Source organism: Eschrichtius robustus, chromosome 18 (assembly GCF_028021215.1).
Source record: "Eschrichtius robustus isolate mEscRob2 chromosome 18, mEscRob2.pri, whole genome shotgun sequence".
Lineage (NCBI taxonomy): Eukaryota > Metazoa > Chordata > Mammalia > Artiodactyla > Eschrichtiidae > Eschrichtius > Eschrichtius robustus.
The window spans coordinates 78,571,594-78,593,545 of NC_090841.1; the positions used below are offsets into that span (position 1 = coordinate 78,571,594).

Sequence of the window (21,952 nt, forward strand, 5' to 3'; positions counted from 1 at the left end):
ATATTGTATGTAATTAAATCTTAGTGAAGCTGGCGAAAAAAAAGAAAAGCATGATAAGTGAAAAATGAAACAGCACTTTTTACTGTAGTTTACAACTAGTGGGTTGAAATGTTATGTAGATCTCATGTTTTGTGTATGTGTTATGTATGTTCAAGTACATGGTAGTTAATTTATGAATACAGCAACTTTATCTTTTAGCTGCGTTTTAATTTTTTGAAAGGGTGATTGAAATCGAGAGATCTGGATTTCTATTCTGAGCCTGACACAACATTAATGAAATTGTTAGTAAGACATTTGTGTCTTGTGAATATTAATTTTCTCAGTCTCTGAAACTGTGATAATCACATTTCATTTACCTACAAATGGAGCCTTGGCTTATCTCTCTGGCTTGGTTTTGCTTTCAGGACCTGTGAGTCTATGATTCCTGGTCAGGGTATTTTGGAAGATGTCAGTCCCATCCAAATACCTGGTGGCTCCCTGCTTCATGCCAGGGGGTGAACTCTGAGTCAGCCCCCTCCAACACAAGTTATGCTAAAATGCATCAGAGTCAATGGATCCTTGAGACTTAGTAGAACTGGTAGTACCACTATTAATAGGTGAAATTTAAAGTCTGCAGATCAGAACACACCTGCAAATTCTCACAACCATGCCTGGATTAGTTCACCTCTTCCAGTGGCTCTAGCCTAACAAGACCAAGCTCCAGAGAAGGTCAAGAACTCCAGGGAGGGTCAAGACTTCTGCCTGTGTTGCAGGTCTCATCCACAGGTATTTGTGGCAATGCATGGCTGGCTTTCTCTGCAGAATAGCATGTGCCTGCTAGCACTTGCCCACCCGTTCACATAGGGCATTCACACGTAGGGGGCACTCCCCTCCCCATAATTAGTACTCATCCCTTTTCTGCAAAGATCACAGAAACTGCAGATGAAGTGCTTTGATGGCATTCTGAAAACTACTCCCACCCAACCTACCTGGATTACCCACCCCTATGGGATCGTGCCTTTACTCTGCCTTCCAAACCAGACCCACCCAATTGGGTTTTATACCTTTTGAGTTTCCCTGCGTCTATCCAGAGCATCCCCTGCCTGACCTTGGCCATATACCTTGACTCACAATCTCCCCTGTGAACCTCGGGCTTGTCTAAAACCAAAACATGACCTTCAAATACACCTTCAGAGTTCACTCTTCTTTCAAGCCTGTCCTCTATTTGATGCACGTGGGTCCTTTGGATCAGGTGGCATGGATCTCCCAAACACTCGGGGTCAACCTGATCTGAGTTCTGAACCCTGCTGTTGTATTTCGTCTTGCAGTCATCTACCGACTGACACAGACCAAAAGGAAAGGAGACATATCTGCTTGATATGAGACCGAAATACACATTTCCTGGAAAAGACAAATAAGCTACAGAATTCCCACATCTTCGTATAGGTTTTTATTTTGACAGTTGACAATTTACAAAAGGTCGTTCAAAAGCGATGATACAGGATCCTAGATTAGAGGCACATGGATGTAACACTGCTTGTTATTGTTTGGCATGTAGAATATGGTTGGTCCCTGACCTTGAAACAGCAAGGATAATGCACAAGTAACCTACAGCTGAGTTGATTTCACGGGGTTGCTTTGTTTTTCTTCTTTGAAATCCTTTCAGGCATGGTGTGCTTCTTTGGTTGATGTGTCCCCGAAGGAAATCCATCACCCCTCCTTACACCTACATACATCAGTAACACGGAACCTCCCTCTAGCTTCTCTCTGACTCACTTATCCAGAGAATTGGTTGAACACAAGAACTTACTTTTCTTTATTTTTGTTGGAGGGACTAAGGGCACTAGTCTGAAGGCATCCCCAAGAAATACAACTCTGCTTTCAAAGAGTCAGCAGACATGGGAGGAGATTAGATACAAATCTCAGACACAAATGCAAACAATAGCGGCATAAACACTGCTGTGATCATACTCACCTGCTAGAAGAATGTATTTCCATCTCAACCTCAGGGTCGCTCAAACATCTTGCTTGTAATTTTCTTTCCTACTCATGTCTTTATATTAATAAATGAAGCTTGAGCCTCTGGTAGGAGCCAAGGCCAACCATAGGAAGGGTCGCTATTCTAACATCATGGCGGACGGGGCAGTACCAAAGTAAGCATGCATTTGAGTGCTTCTCATTTAACAAATATTCAACCCCAGATCTCTCTGTCCCTGTGCATAGTTGTGATTCTAGTGAGCGTACCATCTTCTTACCGTTTTATTGAGGGCTAACAAGGCTGAAGTGCACATGTTCTGTAGAGTTCAGTGGATTTTACATACGCAACCTGGCACGTCACCCCCTGACAGAGCGAGAAGTGGACTGTTCCTCCGCCCACTGGTTTACATCTGGCTTCCTTTGCTGAATGTTACTTATGTGAGATGCGTCTACAACGTTGAGTGCAGTAGTAACCCATCCTTATTCTACTTCCAAGTAGTGTTCCTTTGTAAAAACGTGCATGGACATACCACTAGTTAGTTACGTATTCAACTACTGATGGGCACTTTGGTTGTCTGCAGTTTTGGGCTCTGTAGATAAGAAGCCATGTACCTTCCCATGCATGACTTCTAGGGGACAGGCACTCATTGCCCTGGATACCCGCCCGGAGTGGGATTTCTAGGTCATTCAGTAGATGTGCATTAAGCTTTAGTAGACGAGGTCAAACCGTGTTCCAAATTTCAGGTTTAAGCTGCGACCAGCGACATGTGAGGGTTTCAGTTGCTCCACATCCCATACATACAGTTTTGCATCTGGATTTTTTCACTGTGGTAACTATTTCTCCATATTTCTATCTAATCTTCATAACTCTTTTAAAAACCGCAGAATACTTAGGAGGAGCAATGAAGTCATAAATTAGTTAAATGGTCTGCATTGTTCTCAAATGAGGGTTATTTCAGACTAGGAAGGTAAGAGTTCATATAAACTAAATATCATTTGCGGTTTGAAAGAAGTAAAGTATGTGGTAGGTTATTCTTGTTTCTAAAGATGCTTTTGTTAACAATACATATATGTGTGTATATATATATATATATATCACTGTTTTAAAAGCAGCTGGTAGTGAATAAGGACATATGTTTATTAAAAGTACTAAGTACTGGTGCTTTTCAGCTGTGAGTTGTAGCTTTCACTGATAGGAAGGGTTTAAGTGATTTTTTTATTATTTGTGCTCTTACTACCCCTAGAAAGGGCTCCCTTCCTGGTTTCTCTGTAGGTCAGAACTAGCTTTGTTTATAAGACCAGCAATTGGAAGTGGCTTTATATGATACTGTATCAATAAAACATTAGTTCTGGTTTTCACCCTCATGCCAGGATTTCTGTGCACATCCAGGCTGATTAGCTACAGTTTTTACTTCAAGGGGTCTCCAGTTTTTAACTTGCTAACTTGTATTTCCAGTGGTGGGGGGTGGGGAATACAAAGAAGGACGGGTTTAAGAACAACGTTGGTGTGCATGGTGCCATAGGATAGATGGACGCAGAGGGCTGCTATGGTAACCACTAGCCCCACCTGCCACCCAGCTTCTAATGAAACTTGCCAGCAACTGCAGACTTCTTCCCTAATTCCTGAGGTGTTTTCAGAAAATGGTAAGTCTCAGGTACTTTCTTCCGTCAAAGAATAAAAGGCAGGAACTTCTGAAAATACGCAATCCTGGAGCCACGTCTCCATCCCAGGTTCCTCTGAGACTAGAGAAGACCCTTCCGGAGTCAGATAAGCTATGGATTGGGCAGAAGTAGCCACCACGATGAGAGCGCTTTGCCGATTACAAACAAAGCTTATTTTAACCAGATTCTTCAGCGTATTGGTAGTAGAGCTTGCAAACGCCATAGCACAGCCCAACTTCTCCAGGGACGTTGCGCCACTGACCTCTGTGCAAGGCCATCTGGTCCCCAGGGCAGTGTGTCTGGACAGCCAGCTTGCTCAAGTCTGGAATGCTTTTATATTTCGCTCTTACCCCATCTGGAGTCTGACCCGTCAATGATCAGCCAAAGAGGCTGATTCAGCTCTGGCTCCATCTGAGGGTTTTGTGCCAAACAGGATTCAGCTAGCTCTTCCGTAAACTGACTTTTAGTTACTTAGTTCATCTCCTTGCCTGGGGATGATCGAGGACAAAACCTGATGTGTACAAATCCCCGGGCCTCTCTGCCCAAATAAAATTAGTTCATCCATGTTCCAAAGTGGACAGTCTCTTTAATTCAGACTTTCCCCTTTCTCATACCCACAAACCTGGAAGGCAAATCAAAATGAGACAGATGCCTTGGCATTTAACAGTTTATCTGATATAGAAGGTGGTGTATTTTACTAATGAGTTAATGTGGGTTAGAGTTTTGTTAACCATCAGGAAAGCCCTCAGGAGAATTCTAGGGCAGAATTTGAACTAAAACAGATCATCTTATTAATATGTTAATTTTGCCTAATGGATTGAATCCCGGTTCATCTGATGACCTCTGTCTGCTCCTCCGTGCTAGAAATTGGATGTTGAGTTAAATGCCTGTGTAATATGAGTCAAGATATCAGTAAGAGAAATGACAGAATGGGCATTTTGCTGCCTACAGGTTCTTAGAACCCTCCTGCCAAGGCTGCTATTGCAATAACAGTCACATATTTCACTCAATCATAAAAGATGAAATAGATTTTTGAAAAAAATGAACACCTTATGTCTGTCAGTAGTTGCAAAAATGATCGTTAAAATGCATTAAACCTGCATTAAATTTTTTCCTGACAATGGTTTTTCCTTTCTTCCCATCTTTTCCTTTTTAATTTTTATTTTGTAACCACATATAGTTTGGAATCCAGTGTGTATGAAATGTGAAAAAAATCATTTAAAAGGAGTGTTCTTTCAACCCAATATATGCTACTCTAAATCGCTAATTAATTTACTGTCCGCAACCTAAACCAGAATCTTCCAGCATTTTACTCACCCGCGTACAGCTGGGTAGCCTCAGCCTCCTCTGCTTGTGCACACGAAGCCACAATCCTTATGAGAAAGGGAAGGATGTATGTCACGAGGTCCTGCCACTCAAAGCTCTCCTCCTTACCCCTGACCTCTATCAATGTTGTGGGCTGTCACGACAGGACCCCTGCTGCCAAGGCAGCTGGGAACCAGGCAGGGGAACTGGGTCTGAGGGATGAGAGGGAGGTCCTGGTACAAGTTGGCAGGAGCATCCATACTTTGGACCAGCACGTGGCCTTCAGGAAGCCCCTCTGCTCCCTCCGGACTCCTGGGGTCCCTGCTGCACCTCCCGCCCCTGGAAAACCAGACACTTGTCTCCACCGTCTCAGCTGGGCTCCACTTGCCTCTTTCTGCCCTGAAGGTTATGGTTGTCCTTCCTCCACCAACTCAGAAAATGCCCAACATGTGTTTAGTCACGTATGTTTTCAACAAAGGCTGAAGATGGAGAGTGCTATAATACCCACTACAGAACATTTTAAAAATTATTAAATCACCGCCAGGTCTACCATTGGAGACATTTCCAGGTCCTCTTCTCGGGCTGACTGTACTTCTGTCTAGGTCTTCTGGATGTGTAATTGGGGTTATTTATACAGAATTTATATATTGATTTCTATTAACTTGACAGTTTCTCTAAATTAATCCATCCTAGGATGGATGCTGTTTAATTAATTGTGTCTTTAGTGTCGGGCATTTGTTATTTCTTTTTGTTGTTTTACTATAATTAAGATAACAATGAACATCATTATTCATGTCTTCAATTGCATTTCTGATAATTGTCTTAGTATAGGTTCCTGCTTATGGAAGTCCTGGTGCAAATGATAGGAATATTTCAAAGCTTTGTGCCACATAAGCGTATTGTTTTTCAAGAAGGCTCTACCAATTTCAACTGCCAACAAAAGTGTATGGGGATATCTTTCTCATCATAATTTTTAAAATTTTATTTCTTTTGCAATTTTCATGAGATTGACATTTTAATATGCCTATTAGCCATTTATATTTCTACTCTTAGCCACGCTCTTTATGTCTATAGCAAGTTTAAACAACTATTTTTAAAAGCAACTTTCAGTGATTGGAGACATACTGTGTACCAGCTATTATCCTAGAACTTTCTTTACATCACTTCTAACTGTAGCAAATATCTAGGTGGATAAATGTGACTTGTTATCTTAGTTTAATAAATGATGAAACTGCAGCTCAGAAAATTTAAGTAACTTGCCCAAAGTTATCCAACTAGAAAGTGTTTGAATCAGGATTCCTACCAAGACGGAACGACTCCAGAACTTGACAGGCTTCATCACTAGGCTCCTACAAGTGAAACGATGCAGCTCATTACATGGAAAACACACACACACACACACACACACACACACAACAAAGCAACAAATCAGCCTGAACCTCAGCACCATGGTTCCCACTGAGTGAACATCATTCCCGATGTCTTTTTGTGCACAATATAAAGATGGTGGGATGGGAAGAGGCGTGGGTGGATGGAAGATGACGTATGACTGGACACATAGTCTAGTAGATTGAGAAAAATCTATGAAAATGAAGGAGACAATGCATTTTTAAATGACACTTACCTCTAACAGAACTTAATTTTATTTATACAGTTTATCCTGCAAAAGAATTTAGTCTTTGCATGATCATATTTTTGAATATTTTCTTTTGACGTTTCCCAGAACTGAAAGCAGAAAAAAATGATCACATTTGTTTTCCTGTACATGTTTACAGTTTCTGGTTCTAACATTTGGCTCTCTAATCCATGTAGAGTTTATTTGGCCACACAGGGTGAGATACAAAGCTAACTTCATTTTTTTCTTCTAAAATACTGAATCAGTTACCTAGAGACATCCAATGAATGATTCTTTCCTCCCCTCACTGACTTATAGTCTTTGCCATGTGACGTTTATTTGAAGGGCTTTTAAAATGCTCTCTTTCCTACTTATGAAGCTCATATTTTGTACCATCTACAACAAATAATCTTAGGGAAAGGATATCACAGAATCATTAGTTTGCCTTTTTTTAAAGAAAAAAGTGGCCACGTAAGTGACAAATTATAGCCCCTAAAGTATTGTGATTACATCCTGATTGCGAAAACACAATATAGGTACAAAAAGGGAGTTGGTGGCCAAGGGGGTCTGCAGTTTGGATACATCAAATTTAGTGGAAACAACAGCAGAACATCTGCACCAGCAGGGAGCCTGGTAATGAAACAACGAGCACCATCGTGGTGAGGGATCATCACTTCCACTGGCAGAAAATGCAGACAGCAGTCCTCCTGGTGACGCGCTAGACCAGAGATGTGGGAGGGGTGGGGTGACCAGCGTTTCAGAATCATCTGGGGCTTTCTTTGCAAGAAGCACCTCGCGCACACACCCCCGTGCTGCTCCCATATCCCCACAGAATCCAGGTTGTCAGGGTTCCCGGGTCACATGAGGTTTCATTCCTCCTTTCCTCACTTAACTGTGTGTGTTCCGACATCTGTGATTTGACCATCCAAGACTGTAGCAAATTCCAAGAGCGATAGTTTACGTGGAAGAGAGAAGTCGTTACTTAGATAGATTTCTTTCCATCTTGCACCCAAGTTTCATGGTCTTCATTGTTCTTTATTTATAAGGACTCCTTTAGGAAAATCATAAGTTTTGGAGGGGCTCAAACTGATCTATCAAAAAACATGCACATGGCTTAATTGTGACTTGACTTGTATTGTACTTATGTGTAATGGAGAAGTTGCTTGATTTACTGCTGGTGAGACCCACTTAACAGGTCGGTCCAAATTCCTTCAGAGATAGCAGGTCTGTTTGAAGGAGACAGACACAGAGACTTTCAGAGAAGTAAATGTTAAACTACCCATATATCATTACATTTTATACTTAGAAATCAATGCATTTTTGTTAATGAGTCTGTGTTTGAATCAGAACATTAAAAGAACACTTTTTCTTCCTAATTTTCAGTTTTCCACCAGATTAAGATAATCATTTGTGTTTTTACTTCAAGTTGTCAGTGACATGCTACGTGGCTGGATTTCTCCAACCTAAAGTAGCAATGAGAAGCGTTAAGGATGCCTGTTCACTGTGTCCTCTTCCATTTCAGCTCGCAGACATGGGATATTGGAATATTGGACATCTTTGGTTTTGAAGAATTTCAAAAGAATGAATTTGAACAAGTAAGTGGGTTTCTTTTGAAATTTTGTTAACTTGAATGGTTTTTTCAACTAATAAGGTATCTCTTTTTAATTCAGTAAAGACTGTTTGCACTATTTCTTGGGAATATGTAATTAAAATAAGGAAATAAGGACTCTGCAGTCCTGTTTTAAATTAATGTCCCTGGTTTGTTGACATAGTCATCATTTTTATGTGGTCTTGTAAACTGGCATAATCCTTTTTTATTTTTTTAAACAGAAGCACTTGTTTTAAAAGACGGCGTTAGATGAAACCAGAGTTGTGCTTATGGAAATGCCATTTCAGCAGGGTCAGAGACTCGGAGGGTGTCTCTATTTGAAATCAGTTTGAAGGTCTGTAGAAACTCCAGCCAAAAATCAGGATGGAAATACTTTCTCATGATAAATGCTCTTATTTGTAGTTTCAACTTTACCTGACATGCGTACATATGACTATGGCCAACTCATAAAAATACATTAAAGAGGTGTTGATTATTTTTACTCTATTTACAATTTAGGGCACTTGTAAAAGCACTAAAGTCTTTAGGTATCTTAATAGTATAGTACGAATAGTTTAATCGAATTAAGTATATCTAAAAATTAAGTGTTAAGGGTAGAAATAAAAGTTGCTTTAGCAGAGAAGGAAAACTAAACCTGTAAGATGGTACAGGTGGAAAGAGAGAAAACCATGCTGCATTAAATTACATGAAGAATTTCAAGTATGCAGTGTTTAGGGTGGTTACTGGCACTGGGTAAGGAATTAAATAGAAGAGGTTGAAACCCAGTTCTGCGACTTGTACTAGCAGAGCTCTCCTGGCCAAGATGAAGAATCTGTAATGAGCTTTGGTTCCTTATCTGTAAAATCAAGATGGTAATAGACCTATGGAGCTGTGAGAGTGAATAAGATGACTGTTATAGAGGTTCTGGTGTCATTTTCCAGCTCACTGTACACATGTAAGAAATGGTGGATAGCTACCTTCGCTGCTGTCAATGGGAACACCTGAAAACCTTTTCAGATTTGGCCTTTTTTTCCCTAAAAAAGTGGTTCAGGGTCCTCTGAGTAGATCTTAATCATGCCGACTCACTTAATCTAGGGTGAATCATTGTGAATCCTTTCTCTACAAAACTTTACAGGAAGTCTCGCCTAAAATAAGAACAGTGAGACGAGAGATTTCTTCTCCCTTCATGATTCTGTGTCCATGGATTAATGGAAAAGGGAGGACTTTGTGGTTCTATTTACTTATTGCTTATTATTAAGAAAAATAGTGATGAACATAAGGAAGAGGGCAGTTAAAAGAGTCACCAGCAGGATGTCCAACAAGAAACATAGGTCTGCAGGCTGCTTCTGGTGACGGATTTCTCAGTGCAAGTGTTTGAATGTTGTCTGGCCGTCTTATTGATTCCTTACATTTTTGCCTTAGAAAACATGCAGGCTCGGGTCTGTAGTGAGACTCACGGTTTCTGCATCTCCCGGTTAAGTGACACGCAGAAATCACAAGTGGGAGGGTGTCTGCGAGGGCTGGGCTCCCAGCCTCCTGCTCCAAACCCAGACTCAGTATCTATCAAGTCTGCGCTGGCAGCTGAAATGTGCAAAACATTTACGTTATCTCCTTATTAAAACTTACTTATTTACTATAATTACGTATACCCCTTATCATTCTTTCTTGCTGTTAAATATTTTAATTATTTATTTTAGAATATATTCATGGCCTGAGATTTTTATTAACAAAGAATGGCATTTTAGATTTTAGATTTTTCAAATCTAAAGAACAAGTCTCTGTTAAATACTAAGAGCTAGTTTTAGGTACTTATGGGTAAAAGCTCAAGACCAATTTTTAGACCTTAATTACAAAAACAATAAATATTTTTAAAGATGTACCTTTAGTTTGCTTGGCAGGTTTGTCACGCACGTTTAACAGGTTTGCTTAATTATTGGGCGCAATATACCCAGGAACCATTTAGAAGGATAAAATTATTTTCTTTGTGGTTAGTCCAAATCTCATCTTACAGGGTATTTAGCAAATTCCTAAATTTGCCTGTGAGCTTTTTAAAGGCCATTGGTTTGAATGATACATTCTGGATTCTTGAGTTGCTAATAGAATGGCGAACTTCCTCATTTCTTATTCCGCTGAAAACTTGCAACAGAATGATTAGCAGATCACTATTATATTCGGAATCAAACCCAGAAGAATATTAGTGCCTTTATAAGTGTCTGTTCTCTTCTGTTTCGAGCTTATTGACCTATCGGCTATTCACTAGAACGTCCACGCCCACAGGGCTGCAGCTGGGTGTGGTACCACATTGTGTATACAATACGAGCTTAACAAATGCGTTTCAACTGAAATTTAAAGAGTAAACTCATAAGGAAAAAACCTTTAGTGGATTTGCTAGGGGCTTTTCTTGCTCAGGAATAAATGTATACTGCTTGACAATCATTCATCCATAAGAAATTTGACGAACAGGGACAATCTGAGGAGATACTAAGAAACACTCCAAAGCATCAGCATGTCCAACCTCAGTTTGCCCAAGTAGCTCTAAATCATTAGATGGAAGCTTGTGATACTTTAAATGAGAATTTGTTTCAGCTCATAGGAAATGCTAGTCCTGTTTTCTCTGACTTTTAATAAGTCATTTCTATTCAGAACTAATTTATATATTATAAAAAGATAATTTTTAGAGTAAAATATGTAATAGAATATACAACTCAACAGCAGTTTGATGCTTCAGTGGAGGGGGCGCTAGATTATCTGAGTTCCAAAGTACAATTCGGGAGGCTCTGAATCTATCGCCCTGATTAGTTATGTAATTACATCATTACCAGGTCCTCTCTGCCATGTGATACTTACATGTCATGAATTCTCATTTTCTTCATTATGTATCTAGCGCTATAAACATATCTCCTAATGCCCTAAAAGAAAAGCCTCTCTGATCAACTCTTCAACTTGACACAGCCAGGGAATTCCATTTGTGATGCTTGATAATCAGAAAGAAAATAACCAAGACAAAAGTTCCCTTACACATCGCAGTGCCAAAGATGTTAGAAAAGGGAAAATGATTCAAGGCACAATGTGGGAAGGAGAGGCAAAAATACTTTTAGTTTCAGAGACTATTAATATTTAGAAAGCTGAAAAGAAAGAATGAAACATTACTACACACAATGTGAGAATTTGATAAAGTAGCCAGTTGTAAATCAGCATGCAGAAGACTTTTATATGTTCTTAAAATAGTTTATCAGAAGACATAGAGGAAAAGAAGAAAACATTTACATAGTCAAAAATTAGTAAATAGCCTAAATGAGGGCTAAAATACTCCTGAAGGTTGCATAATTACAGTTAAAAGTGGAAAGATATTCTGTATTCCTAGAAAGGCTTGATAGTACAAAGATCCTGATTCTCCCTAAGTTAATTTATAAATATAACCTGATGTGGTCTCACTACAAATAAATGAAGAATGAGTGACAGAATTAGAGCAAGTCAGTTCTACAGCTCCTAAGAAGTAATGAATCTATGCAATGAATATCAATCACAGCTAACATTACAAGAAGGGTGACAATATACCAGATGCATATCAAGTGTTCTTGTCAAGAAAGAAAGAAAAGAAGGAAGGAAGGAAGGGAGGGAGGGAGGGAAGGAGGGAGGGAGGGAGGAAAGAAGGAGGAAGGAAAGGAGAAAACCTGAATATAATGAAAGGTATTGATGTAACTACTAATTAACAGAAACTGAGGACAGAGAAACATGATAAACTAAACCACAAGAATTCACTCTGAAAACTCCAGACTGTGAGAAACAGTACAGGACAAATGACCTGATTTCTTCAACATATAAAATGCAAGGATAAAAATGTAAAAGAACAAGGTGCCTGGTAGATTAAAAGAGATCTAAGAGACACAGAAATCAGTTAAATGTATGGACATTATGTGGATCCTGATTTGCTTAAGTGTAAAAAATGATGAGTTAATTAGTGTAATCTGAAATCTGGATGTTTGACAAAATTAAAAAATTATCCTTGATAGAAATTATGTGATATAAAGGTACTATGGATATATTTTTTAAAGTCCTTGTAGCTTAGAGAATTATACTAAAATATTTGCCAATTAAATGACACAATATCTGAGAATTGCTTCAAATGAATTTAATTTTGAGGGTAACATGGAAATGGATAAAGCAGAATTGGCCATGAGGTGGTAATTGTTGATAATTGTTGAAGTTGGTTGATGGCAGATGAGGTTTATTACATTATTCTCTTCACTGTTGAATATGTTTAAAATTGTCCGTAATATACATGTACACCTCAGAGATTTGCAGGTTCGGTTCCAGACCACAGCAATAAAGGGAATATGGCAATAAAGCTAGTCACGTGCATTTTTTGGTCTCCCAGTGCGTATGAAAATTATGTTTACACTATACTGTAGCCTATTAAGTGTGCAATAGCATTACGTCTAAAAAAATACACATACCCTAATTATAAAGACTTTATTGCTAAAAAACGCTAACCGTCCTCTGAGCCTTCAGCAAGTCTTAGTAGAAACATCAAAGATCACTGATCACACATCACCATGACAGCTATAATAATAATAATAAAAGTTGGAAATACTGCAAGGATTACCAGAACGTGATACAGAGACAGGAGATGAGCAATGCTGTTGGGGAAATGGCGCTGGTCGGCTTGCTCGACCCAGGGTTACTCCAAACCTTCAATTTGTAAAACACACAGTAGCTGCAAAGCACAGTAAAGCAAAGCACAAAAAAATAAGGTATTCCTGTGCTATTTAAAATAAATGGGAAAACTTTGAGATTATATAAATATTATTTTAATAAATGCTAGAATATGTTCTCTCCCAACAGTTGTAAACGCCAAGCTCTGCAGACTACAGATCTTCACAAAAGGCATAAAGAACAAAGTAGTGGAAACTAATGATTTAATATTCAATAATTTCCCCCAGTTTCCCACTAGACACATAACATGCAGCTACATATAATGAAACTTCTGAAGCTATGGAATCTAGTAAAATTGCATATCAACAATTTGCTATAAGACTGCAGAGAATTTGGAAAGAGAACACATTTGTTCAAAGTAAAAGCTTTGAAACATTTCCTTGCTTACAAATTCTTTTCTAAAGAGTGAGATTTCCTGGAAAGTCCTGGTGAACAAGACAGTCTTGGGCTAAGTGTTCAATGGTTTGGGAAAAGCCAGATGCCTTGACTTCTAAAGTTCTACGAAATAAGATTATATAGTGTGTCAACCTCAACCTCAAAAGACCCCCGTAAAATCCTTAGCTGTGAAATCACTATCCTAGATATGATACAAAGATAAATCAAAGAATATATTAACGACCATCGGTTGAACTCATACCATGTACTGTTGATGTAGATAATTCCATTTTACAGATAGGAAAACTGAGAGTGCTATGGTCTCTGCTCTCTGTAAGAAAGTGTTTTATCGGTACCTAGAAGGATGCATTTTTTCTCGCTCATTTGCATCAGGGTACTCTGGTTCATTCATTCAATAAGTAGTTTTTGTATATGTACCAAGTTCCAGACCCTGTACTAGGCACTAAGAAATGTACGGACATTATGGTGAGGTAGGTAGGGTACAAATATGAGAAGGACCAATTCTAATTGGATATCTTGGGAGAAGGATTAGGAAAACCTTAATGAGGGAGAGGCTGCTATTTTCATCCCTAGTATGGCAAGTCCCATGTATTCTTTTTTTAATTGAAGTATAGTTAATTTATACAATGTTGTGTTGGTTTCAGGTGTACAGCAAAGTGATTCAGATATATATATATATATATATATATATACACACACACACATATATATATATAATATATTCTTTTTCAGATTCTTTTCCATTTTAGGTTATTATAATACAAGATACTGAGTAGAGTTCCCTGTGCTCTACAGTAGGTCCTTGTTATTTACCTATTTTATACATAGTAGTGTGTATCTGTTAATCCCCAACTCTTAATTTATCCTCCCTCCACCCTGCTATCCATTTTGGTAACCGTAAGTTTGTTTTCTATGTCTGTGAGTCTATTTCTGTTTTGTAAATAAGTTCATTTGTATTATTTTGTTAGATTCCACATATAAGTGACATCATATAATATTTGTCTTTCTCTGTCCTTCACTTAGTAATATTTGTCTTTCACTTAGTATGATAATCTCTAGGTCCATCCATGTTGCTGCAAATGGCATTATTTCATTCTTTTTTATGGCTGAGTAGGATTCCATTATATATATATATATCACATCTTCTTTATCCATTCATCTGTCAGTGGACATTTAGGTTGTTTCCATGTCTTGGCTATTGTAAATAGTGCTGCAGTGAACATTAAGTGCATGTATCTTTTCAAATTAGAGTTTTTGTCTTTTCCAGATATATGCCCTGGAGTGGCATATGGCAACTCTATTTTTAGTTCTTTAAGGACCCTCCATACTGTTCTCCATAGTGACTGCACCAATTTACATTCCCACCAATGGTGGAGGAGGGCTCACTTTTCTCCACACCCTCTCCAGCATTGATTATTTGTAGACTTTTTAATGATGGCCGTTCTGACTGGTGCGAGGTGATACCTCATGTTAGTATTTAATCATAGCTCATGTTCTGATAGTGATAGCTATTAGGTATCAGTATGATCTATTTACTGCTCAGTGAATTGATCTATGAATATAAAAATATTTTATTGTTAAATATGCAGATTCTCAAATCATGCATACATTAAATATCTAACTCTGTCTTAACACACTTTTCTGCTCTCTGATATTGAATTTTCTGAAATCTTTTCAGGAACTCACCAAGCTATTGATAACACAGTTTAAGAAAAATTTGAATAAGGAATTTTTTTTTTTTTTTTTTTTTTACATAGCAGAACCCCGGTATAGTGCTACTCAGGTTTCTATAGAAAAATACACAGAGTAATTAAGTAATGAGATGCTATTTTAATGTACTTCTTATAGTAATATTGGATTCTGTGTTTAAAAATAGTGTGGTTAGAGGTCCTCAGGCTAACAATTTCTGAAAACTTGTTTTGAGGAAATAAAAAATGAAGTAGAAGAAAGCAATTTTGACCATGTAAACTGTACATTTAATGACATTTTTTTCTTGAAACCTTTTAACTTAAACACTATCACCATTTTAGAGCTAAAGAAACCAAGGCTCAGATAATTTAAGTAACTCAGGGAAGGACATGTAGAGCCAAGATCTGTTTCCAGAACCAATGATCTGCACTATTTCCAGTTTCAAAGGTTCTTTGAAAGTTAGACTTAAAGATTTATTATTATTGTAAATTTTCTAAACTTTAATTGCTTCCCATTCATAAATATATTTTTTGTATTTCTCTTAAGACACAGTATTATTTATTCTATTAAATATAGAAGCAATAAACTTTTAATAAATTTTATGTGGTATTTTTTTTTTCCATAGTGGAGTTTTTCACCAAATGCATTTATTTAATCCGAATAAATAAGTTAGAGAATGCGGGTATATCTTCTTCCTTGTAAAGTGAAGGCAGACCTCCTTTTATTACACTTTGCTTTATTGGGCTTCACAGACACTGCATTTTTTACAAATTACAGTTTGGGGGCAACCTTTCATCGAGCAAGTCTACTGTCACGTTTTAGTAATCTCATAATATTTCAAATGTTTTCATTACTTTATATTTGTTATGATGATCTGTGATCAGTGATCTTTGATGTTACTAATACAACTCGCTGAGGACTCAGGTGACGGTTAGCACTTTTTTTTTCGCAGTAACGTATTTTTAAATTAAGGTATATACATTGTTTCACACATAATGCTATTGCACACTTAATAGACTATAGTATAGTGTAAACATAACGTTTATATGCACTGGAAAACCAGAAAATGCATTTGACTCGCTTCATTACCATATTCGTGTTATTGCCATGGTCTGGAACCAAACCCGAACTGTCTCTGAGGCCTGCCTGCACCAGGGTGGTTAAAAGGAAGTGTTACAGAATGTAATAGGGAGAAGATATGGATTTGAAAATGTATATCAGGTCACTTTAGAGAAGAGTGAATTGAGCTCTCTTAATGACAACTAGCCAGGAAGAAGCTCAGCTTTACAGCAGTGGCTGTGCAGATGCAAAGCCCCTGATGTGCTGACTACGAATATGGTTCCATTTAGTTTTCTGCTGAGACTCACCAGTGGCTACAATTTCTAGAGCCCCTGCTACGAGTCAGATGCTTTTCTTGTATTATCACTAGCTCCTGCAGCAACCTTCTCAAAAAGCTAAGGGACGTCCCAGAAGCCTTTGCGGGGCCACGTGGGAATTCAGATGCAAATCCATGTGGTTCCAAAGCAGTGCTCTTTGTGCCATTTTCTTTCTTCCTCTGACACCTCAGGACCACGGCTCTGCAGTCTGTGATTTTTTTCAGTATCTCTAGGCTTTGCATTTAATCCTGGATAATGACAACTCTTTGAAAAAGACAATTATTTCAGTAGCATTTGTATTATTCAGTCTGACGTTAGCAGATTGTCACGTAGAATATGGCAAGAAAATTAGCCAATAGGTTTATTGTTGGCTGACCCCTTCAGTCAGTCCCTCAAATCCCTGAACAGTGGTGGTTTTTATGTTAAAGGAGATTATAGGCATGAGTTACACGCATTAAAATACTGGATTTATTTTATGAATCTATGTTGCACTGAGTAATAGAAACCCTAAAAGAAATGCTGGAGAGAGAGAAAGTGTTTTTTTTAAATCTGTGTAAAACCAGTGTCTTTATTCCTGTGAAGTAACTGCCACCTCTATTAGCTTAAAACCTATTGCACAGAGTTTGATTTGAAAAATCTCAAAGAGAAACCAGGGGAGGAAAGGGTGTTTGGTTCCTTTAAGAAACAGTAATCTACCAAAAAGGGGTGGAAAGTAGTTTGGTTTTGGAAAACCAAAAAACAAACAAGAGCAGAAGCAGGTCCCCTCAGTGCCCCGGGCCGGGATCTGGGAATGAGGCTTCCGACACAGGACTCCAGCAAGGGAGCAGCCCTGCCACCCCGCGTTCCCCAAGCATCAGGCTCCTGTATTTATGGAATAATATCAGAGTGCTGGCAGAGGTGGTCTTTCTCACTGTCAAGTCAAGATAGATGGTGCTGGGAGAAAGGGAACATGTCCTTTCCCAAACAGGGATGGAGAGAAGAAAGGCTCTACAATAATAGGAATTTCAAGGAAGGCAAAATACACTATAGAAGTTTAAAGCTGAAACAGATCGGAGACATACTCTTCCCTCATCACCCCCACCCCTGCCATTTTATAGATAAGGTGCTGAAATCAGGAATGACTGATTGGTTGGGGAAACTATATACATTAGTCTCGAAACCCAAAGAGGCGTTCTTCAAAAAAGTAAGTTGGAGATGCAGAGTACACTTGACACAATGAAGGCCCCAGGAAGGGCCCCTGCAGAGAAGACTATTGGCTTGGCTTAGTGTTTAACAGGCTTCTGTTGTGTTGTTTTTTAGACAATAGTAATTGACGTCTCATGCAGTTAATGTTCTGCTGAACATATTTGAGAAATACCGAATATCTGAAACCTGACCTCATTCCTGCCCCATCAGATAAAAATGGGTTAGCAGACATTTGGTCTTGTCCAAAACCTCCATAGGACATTTAGTTCACATGAAAAGGTCCTTGAAATTTGGTCCTATCCAAAATGTCCTTGAGCATATTTAGTCTATGCCAAAAGGTTTTGGACAGGACCAAATATCAAGGACCTTTTGGCATGGACCAAAGGTCTCACCGGCCAGATATCTGAAGGACATTTTGGACAGGAACAAATGTCCTTTAATGTGTAACTGCATGATATATGCATCATGTGTATATATGCGTGTGTGTGTGTGTGTGTGTGTGTGTGTGTGTGTGTGTGTATAAACTGATGAGGAAATCAGGTAATGGATTGTGTATGCCATCATCTATCTCAGTGTGTTCAATCATGTCTCCATATTAGAATCGCCTGGAAAGCTTTCAAAATATATCAGTGCCTGGGCCCTACTCTGATTTAATTGGTTTGGGGTCAGGCCCAGACATCAGCCTTTTTTAAAAGCTCCTGGTTAATTCTAATGTTCAGTAAGATTTCGAATCCCTGTCTAACGCCTGGAGCTCTGTCTTCAACTGGAGTGAGCTTCAATTAATCTCCACTTTAATTCTGTGATGCCTACATCATGCTTTATTATATTTTTGCTTCAGATAAATTTCACTGAGTAATAAAAATAAAGGGAGAACAGTTGGTGAAAATTTACTCAAGAAATTAATTTTGTCATTAATACAAATGATAGGCCATCTGGATAAGCAATGATAGTCTGTTACTAAAGAGTGTTTTCAAGGGGTGCATGATTTTTATTATTAAACCACTCAGCAATGGCACCTAATGTACAAAGCATGTATTTTAATCAGAGAAGGCGCATGCTAATTAAACAGCTCTTAATGACTGTTCATTATCGTTATGAATACCTACCTTTTACCCACATTCAAGTCTCCTCTGAGGAATACGTGGGAATTTAATGAAACCCAAACATAATTCCGATGGATAGAGTTAAAAAGTAAAAATAATGATTGTTTTGCATTGAAGTCAGTGATATACTCAATTATTGATGGAGATTTATGCTTCTAGATACATAAACTGATTTGCCTTACAAATCTTTCATTCTATCTTTCTCTGATGGTGTTTAAACACACCCGCATATGCACACACAACACAGCTCAGTGAAAATAAACCAAGAATGCGCAGGTTTTTGTCCTGATTTTGGCCACCATTTGGTTGGCGGGATGTATTTTTCCACTTGCCAGCAAGGGGCCTGCCACAGGGTATGTCCACATTCGTCCCCTTAGCTACCTTTCCTGGCAGTTCCTGAAGTTCGTGCTATTAGCACTTCTTTTATATTTTAACTTTTGTTCGAACAGTGAGTGCTTTGAACAGTTTAGAGCAGGGAAAGGCAAACTGATTTGGTAAAAAAGTTTAATGCATGCCTCACTTCAAAATGAGTTTGAAAAACAGTCTACTTCAAACTCCGTGTGCTCCCCGTGATTTCCTTTAATACCCAGTTTCACTCGCCTCTCTTAGAAATGCAGGTCCACCTTCAGTTTCAGGAAGCACCCCTGTCAAAAAAGCTACAAGCCAAAAATCACTCCACAGGCTGCTCAGTTGTACACATCTAGCTGGATTTTTCCTTGGGATTTTTAATAAATGACTTCTTTTTTCTCCCCAGAATACAAAGAACACAATGTACAATTAAAGGTTCAGATATATTGTAAGGATCACCCCATGTCACCAAGTCCCACCGGACACTGCAGCTTAAAAATAAAGCTTTACTTAAAAAGTAAAGCTCAGGAGGGAAGCTCTATGTTTTATGAATCATTTTGACCAGGAAAGCATTCAGCTGAGTTGCTCTGTTCAGAAGCACAGGCCAAATCGTTTTTTTGTTACCCAAAGTTTGGTACTCTGCTTTAGACTTTCCTTCCTGGGGAAAAAAAAAAAAAGTAGAAAAAAAAAAAAAAAAAAAGACTAGAAGCCCTTTTCCAGCTCTTTCTAATGACTGGGGCTTTATCCACATTCACACTTGACGTCACCATTCTTACTAAAACAGTGGATCAATTCAGTGAAGCCAATATTCAGTTCAGTAAAATATTAGGAAACAAAACCAATTAAAATGTCTAGTTTTTATTATAAAAATGCTTGAGTCAGTTGAAACACTACAGCCAGGTTTATATACAGAGATGGTCAGATATAAAGTCAGGAGCAAGACGATTTAGTCAGTTGTCATCAAAAATAATTTTTGTAACTGCAGAGCTGAGGTCTATTCTGAATGCAAAATGATAAGAGAATTATATTTTACAATTTATGTGTCATATATGATATAATTTATATATTTTATAATAATTATTATATTTAATGTGTTTGAGACCTCCACATCTACCTAGGTATTTTCAATTAGAGCATCTCAAAATGAGGGGAAAGGTAAGTGTCATATAATTTGGATATTTCTTCTACAGTAGAGAATCAGCCGTTGGTGGGCTTATTTCAGAATCCTTTATCAGACGTTTTTATTTTTTCCTGCAGTAACAGACATCATGTTATTTTCATGGCTTCTCCGTTTATTTCTTGAGTAACCTATTTCCCAAAATATATAACATTTAGTCACACTTTCCATAACTACTTTTAAATCAAACTGCTGAGATGTAAGATCTATTTGTGTTGTTTTAAATGATTCAATGCATATTTTAATGTCAAAAAGTTTGAAAAATTACAATTGTGTGTATCATCTAATCAAAGAGAATCTTTTCCAGTGGTTTCATTTCATAATGGAATCATTTATTTTCTGTACATTTACTGTAAATATTTCACTCCAAATTGAAGAAATTTCTTTGCAGCATTTCTTAATCTTTGGTAAAGAAATTATCTCAGGACCAAAGGAGTTTATCACATTATTAGATGGGAGGAACACCTCAAAATATTATTTTTTAAGCAAATTGAATATTTTAAAAAATTTTTCATTTTTACCCTAACAACAATTTTCAGAAGTTTCTGTTTTTCATTTATGATTAAAATGACAGCAACAAGAAAATGTATTCTTTCATAGTGGCCTACTACTAGGGACAGATGCCACACAGTTTTATAGAAAATGACTTGTCTTTCCAGAATCATTCCTAGAGATTTATACACCATAAGTAAGATTAACATAGATCTTGATCTACTGATATCATTTAGTTTGTTTTTTTTTTAACAACTTTATTGGAGTATAATTGCTTTACAATGTTGTGTTAGTTTCTGCTGTATAACAAAGTGAATCAGCTATATGTATACGTATATCCCCATATCCCCTCCCTCTTGCGTCTCCCTCCCACCCTCCCTATCCCACCCCTCTAGGTGGTCACAAAGCACCGAGCTGATCTCCCTGTGCTATGCGGCTGCTTCCCACTAGCTATCTATTTTACATTTGGTAGTGTATATATGTCAGTGCTACTCTCTCACTTCGTCCCAGCTTACCCTGCCCCCTCCCCGTGTCCTCAAGTCCATTCTCTACATCTGCATCTTTATTCCTGTCCTGCCCCTAGGTTCTTCAGAACCATTTTTTTTTTTTTAGATTCCATGTATATGTGTTAGCTTATGATATTTGTTTTTCTCTTTCTGAGTTACTTCACTCTGTATGACAGACTCTAGGTCCATCCACCCCACTACAAATAACTCAATTTCATTTCTTTTTATGGCTGAGTAATATTCCATTGTATATATGTGCCACATCTTCTTTATCCATTCATCTGTTGATGGACACTTAGGTTGCTTCCATGTCCTGGCTATTGTAAATAGTGCTGCAATGAACATTGTGGTACATGACTCTTTTTGAATTATGGTTTTCTCAGGGTATATGCCCAGTAGTGGGATTGCTGGGTTGTACGGTAGTTCTATTTTTAGTTTTTTAAGGAACCTCCATACTTTTCTCCATAGTGGCTGTATCAATTTACATTTCCACCAACAGTGCAAGAGGGTTCCCTTTTCTCCACACCCTCTCCAGCACTTATTGTTTGTGTGTTTTTTGATGATGGCCATTCTGACCAGTGTGAGGTGATACCTCATTGTAGTTTTGATTTGCATTTTTCTAATGATTAGTGATGTTGAGCATCCTTTCATGTGATATCAGTTAGTTTTGATGGGACAGTTCAAGGGGATGAATGTGCTAGATTGTATCAAGTACAAGGAAGGAAATATGTTTCAGATGATATTTAATTACTGAATTCCAGCCCTTCCTTTGCCAGCTCTCATGTGCAGAATTTATGGGTCTGTGTCCGTATTCAAACTCTTTTTGCCTTAACAATCA

General features: G+C 38.0%; 1 protein-coding gene across 1 annotated transcript in view; it reads left to right on the forward strand.

Moving 5' to 3' along the window:
- The window catches only part of MYO16 (myosin XVI), a 406,857-nt gene that overhangs the window by 223,639 nt on the left and 161,266 nt on the right, over positions 1–21,952 (forward strand). The window contains exon 20 of the mRNA XM_068526630.1: positions 8,061–8,133. Within this exon, the coding sequence (XP_068382731.1) occupies positions 8,061–8,133 (73 nt within the window). The remainder of the gene's footprint in view (positions 1–8,060; positions 8,134–21,952) is intronic.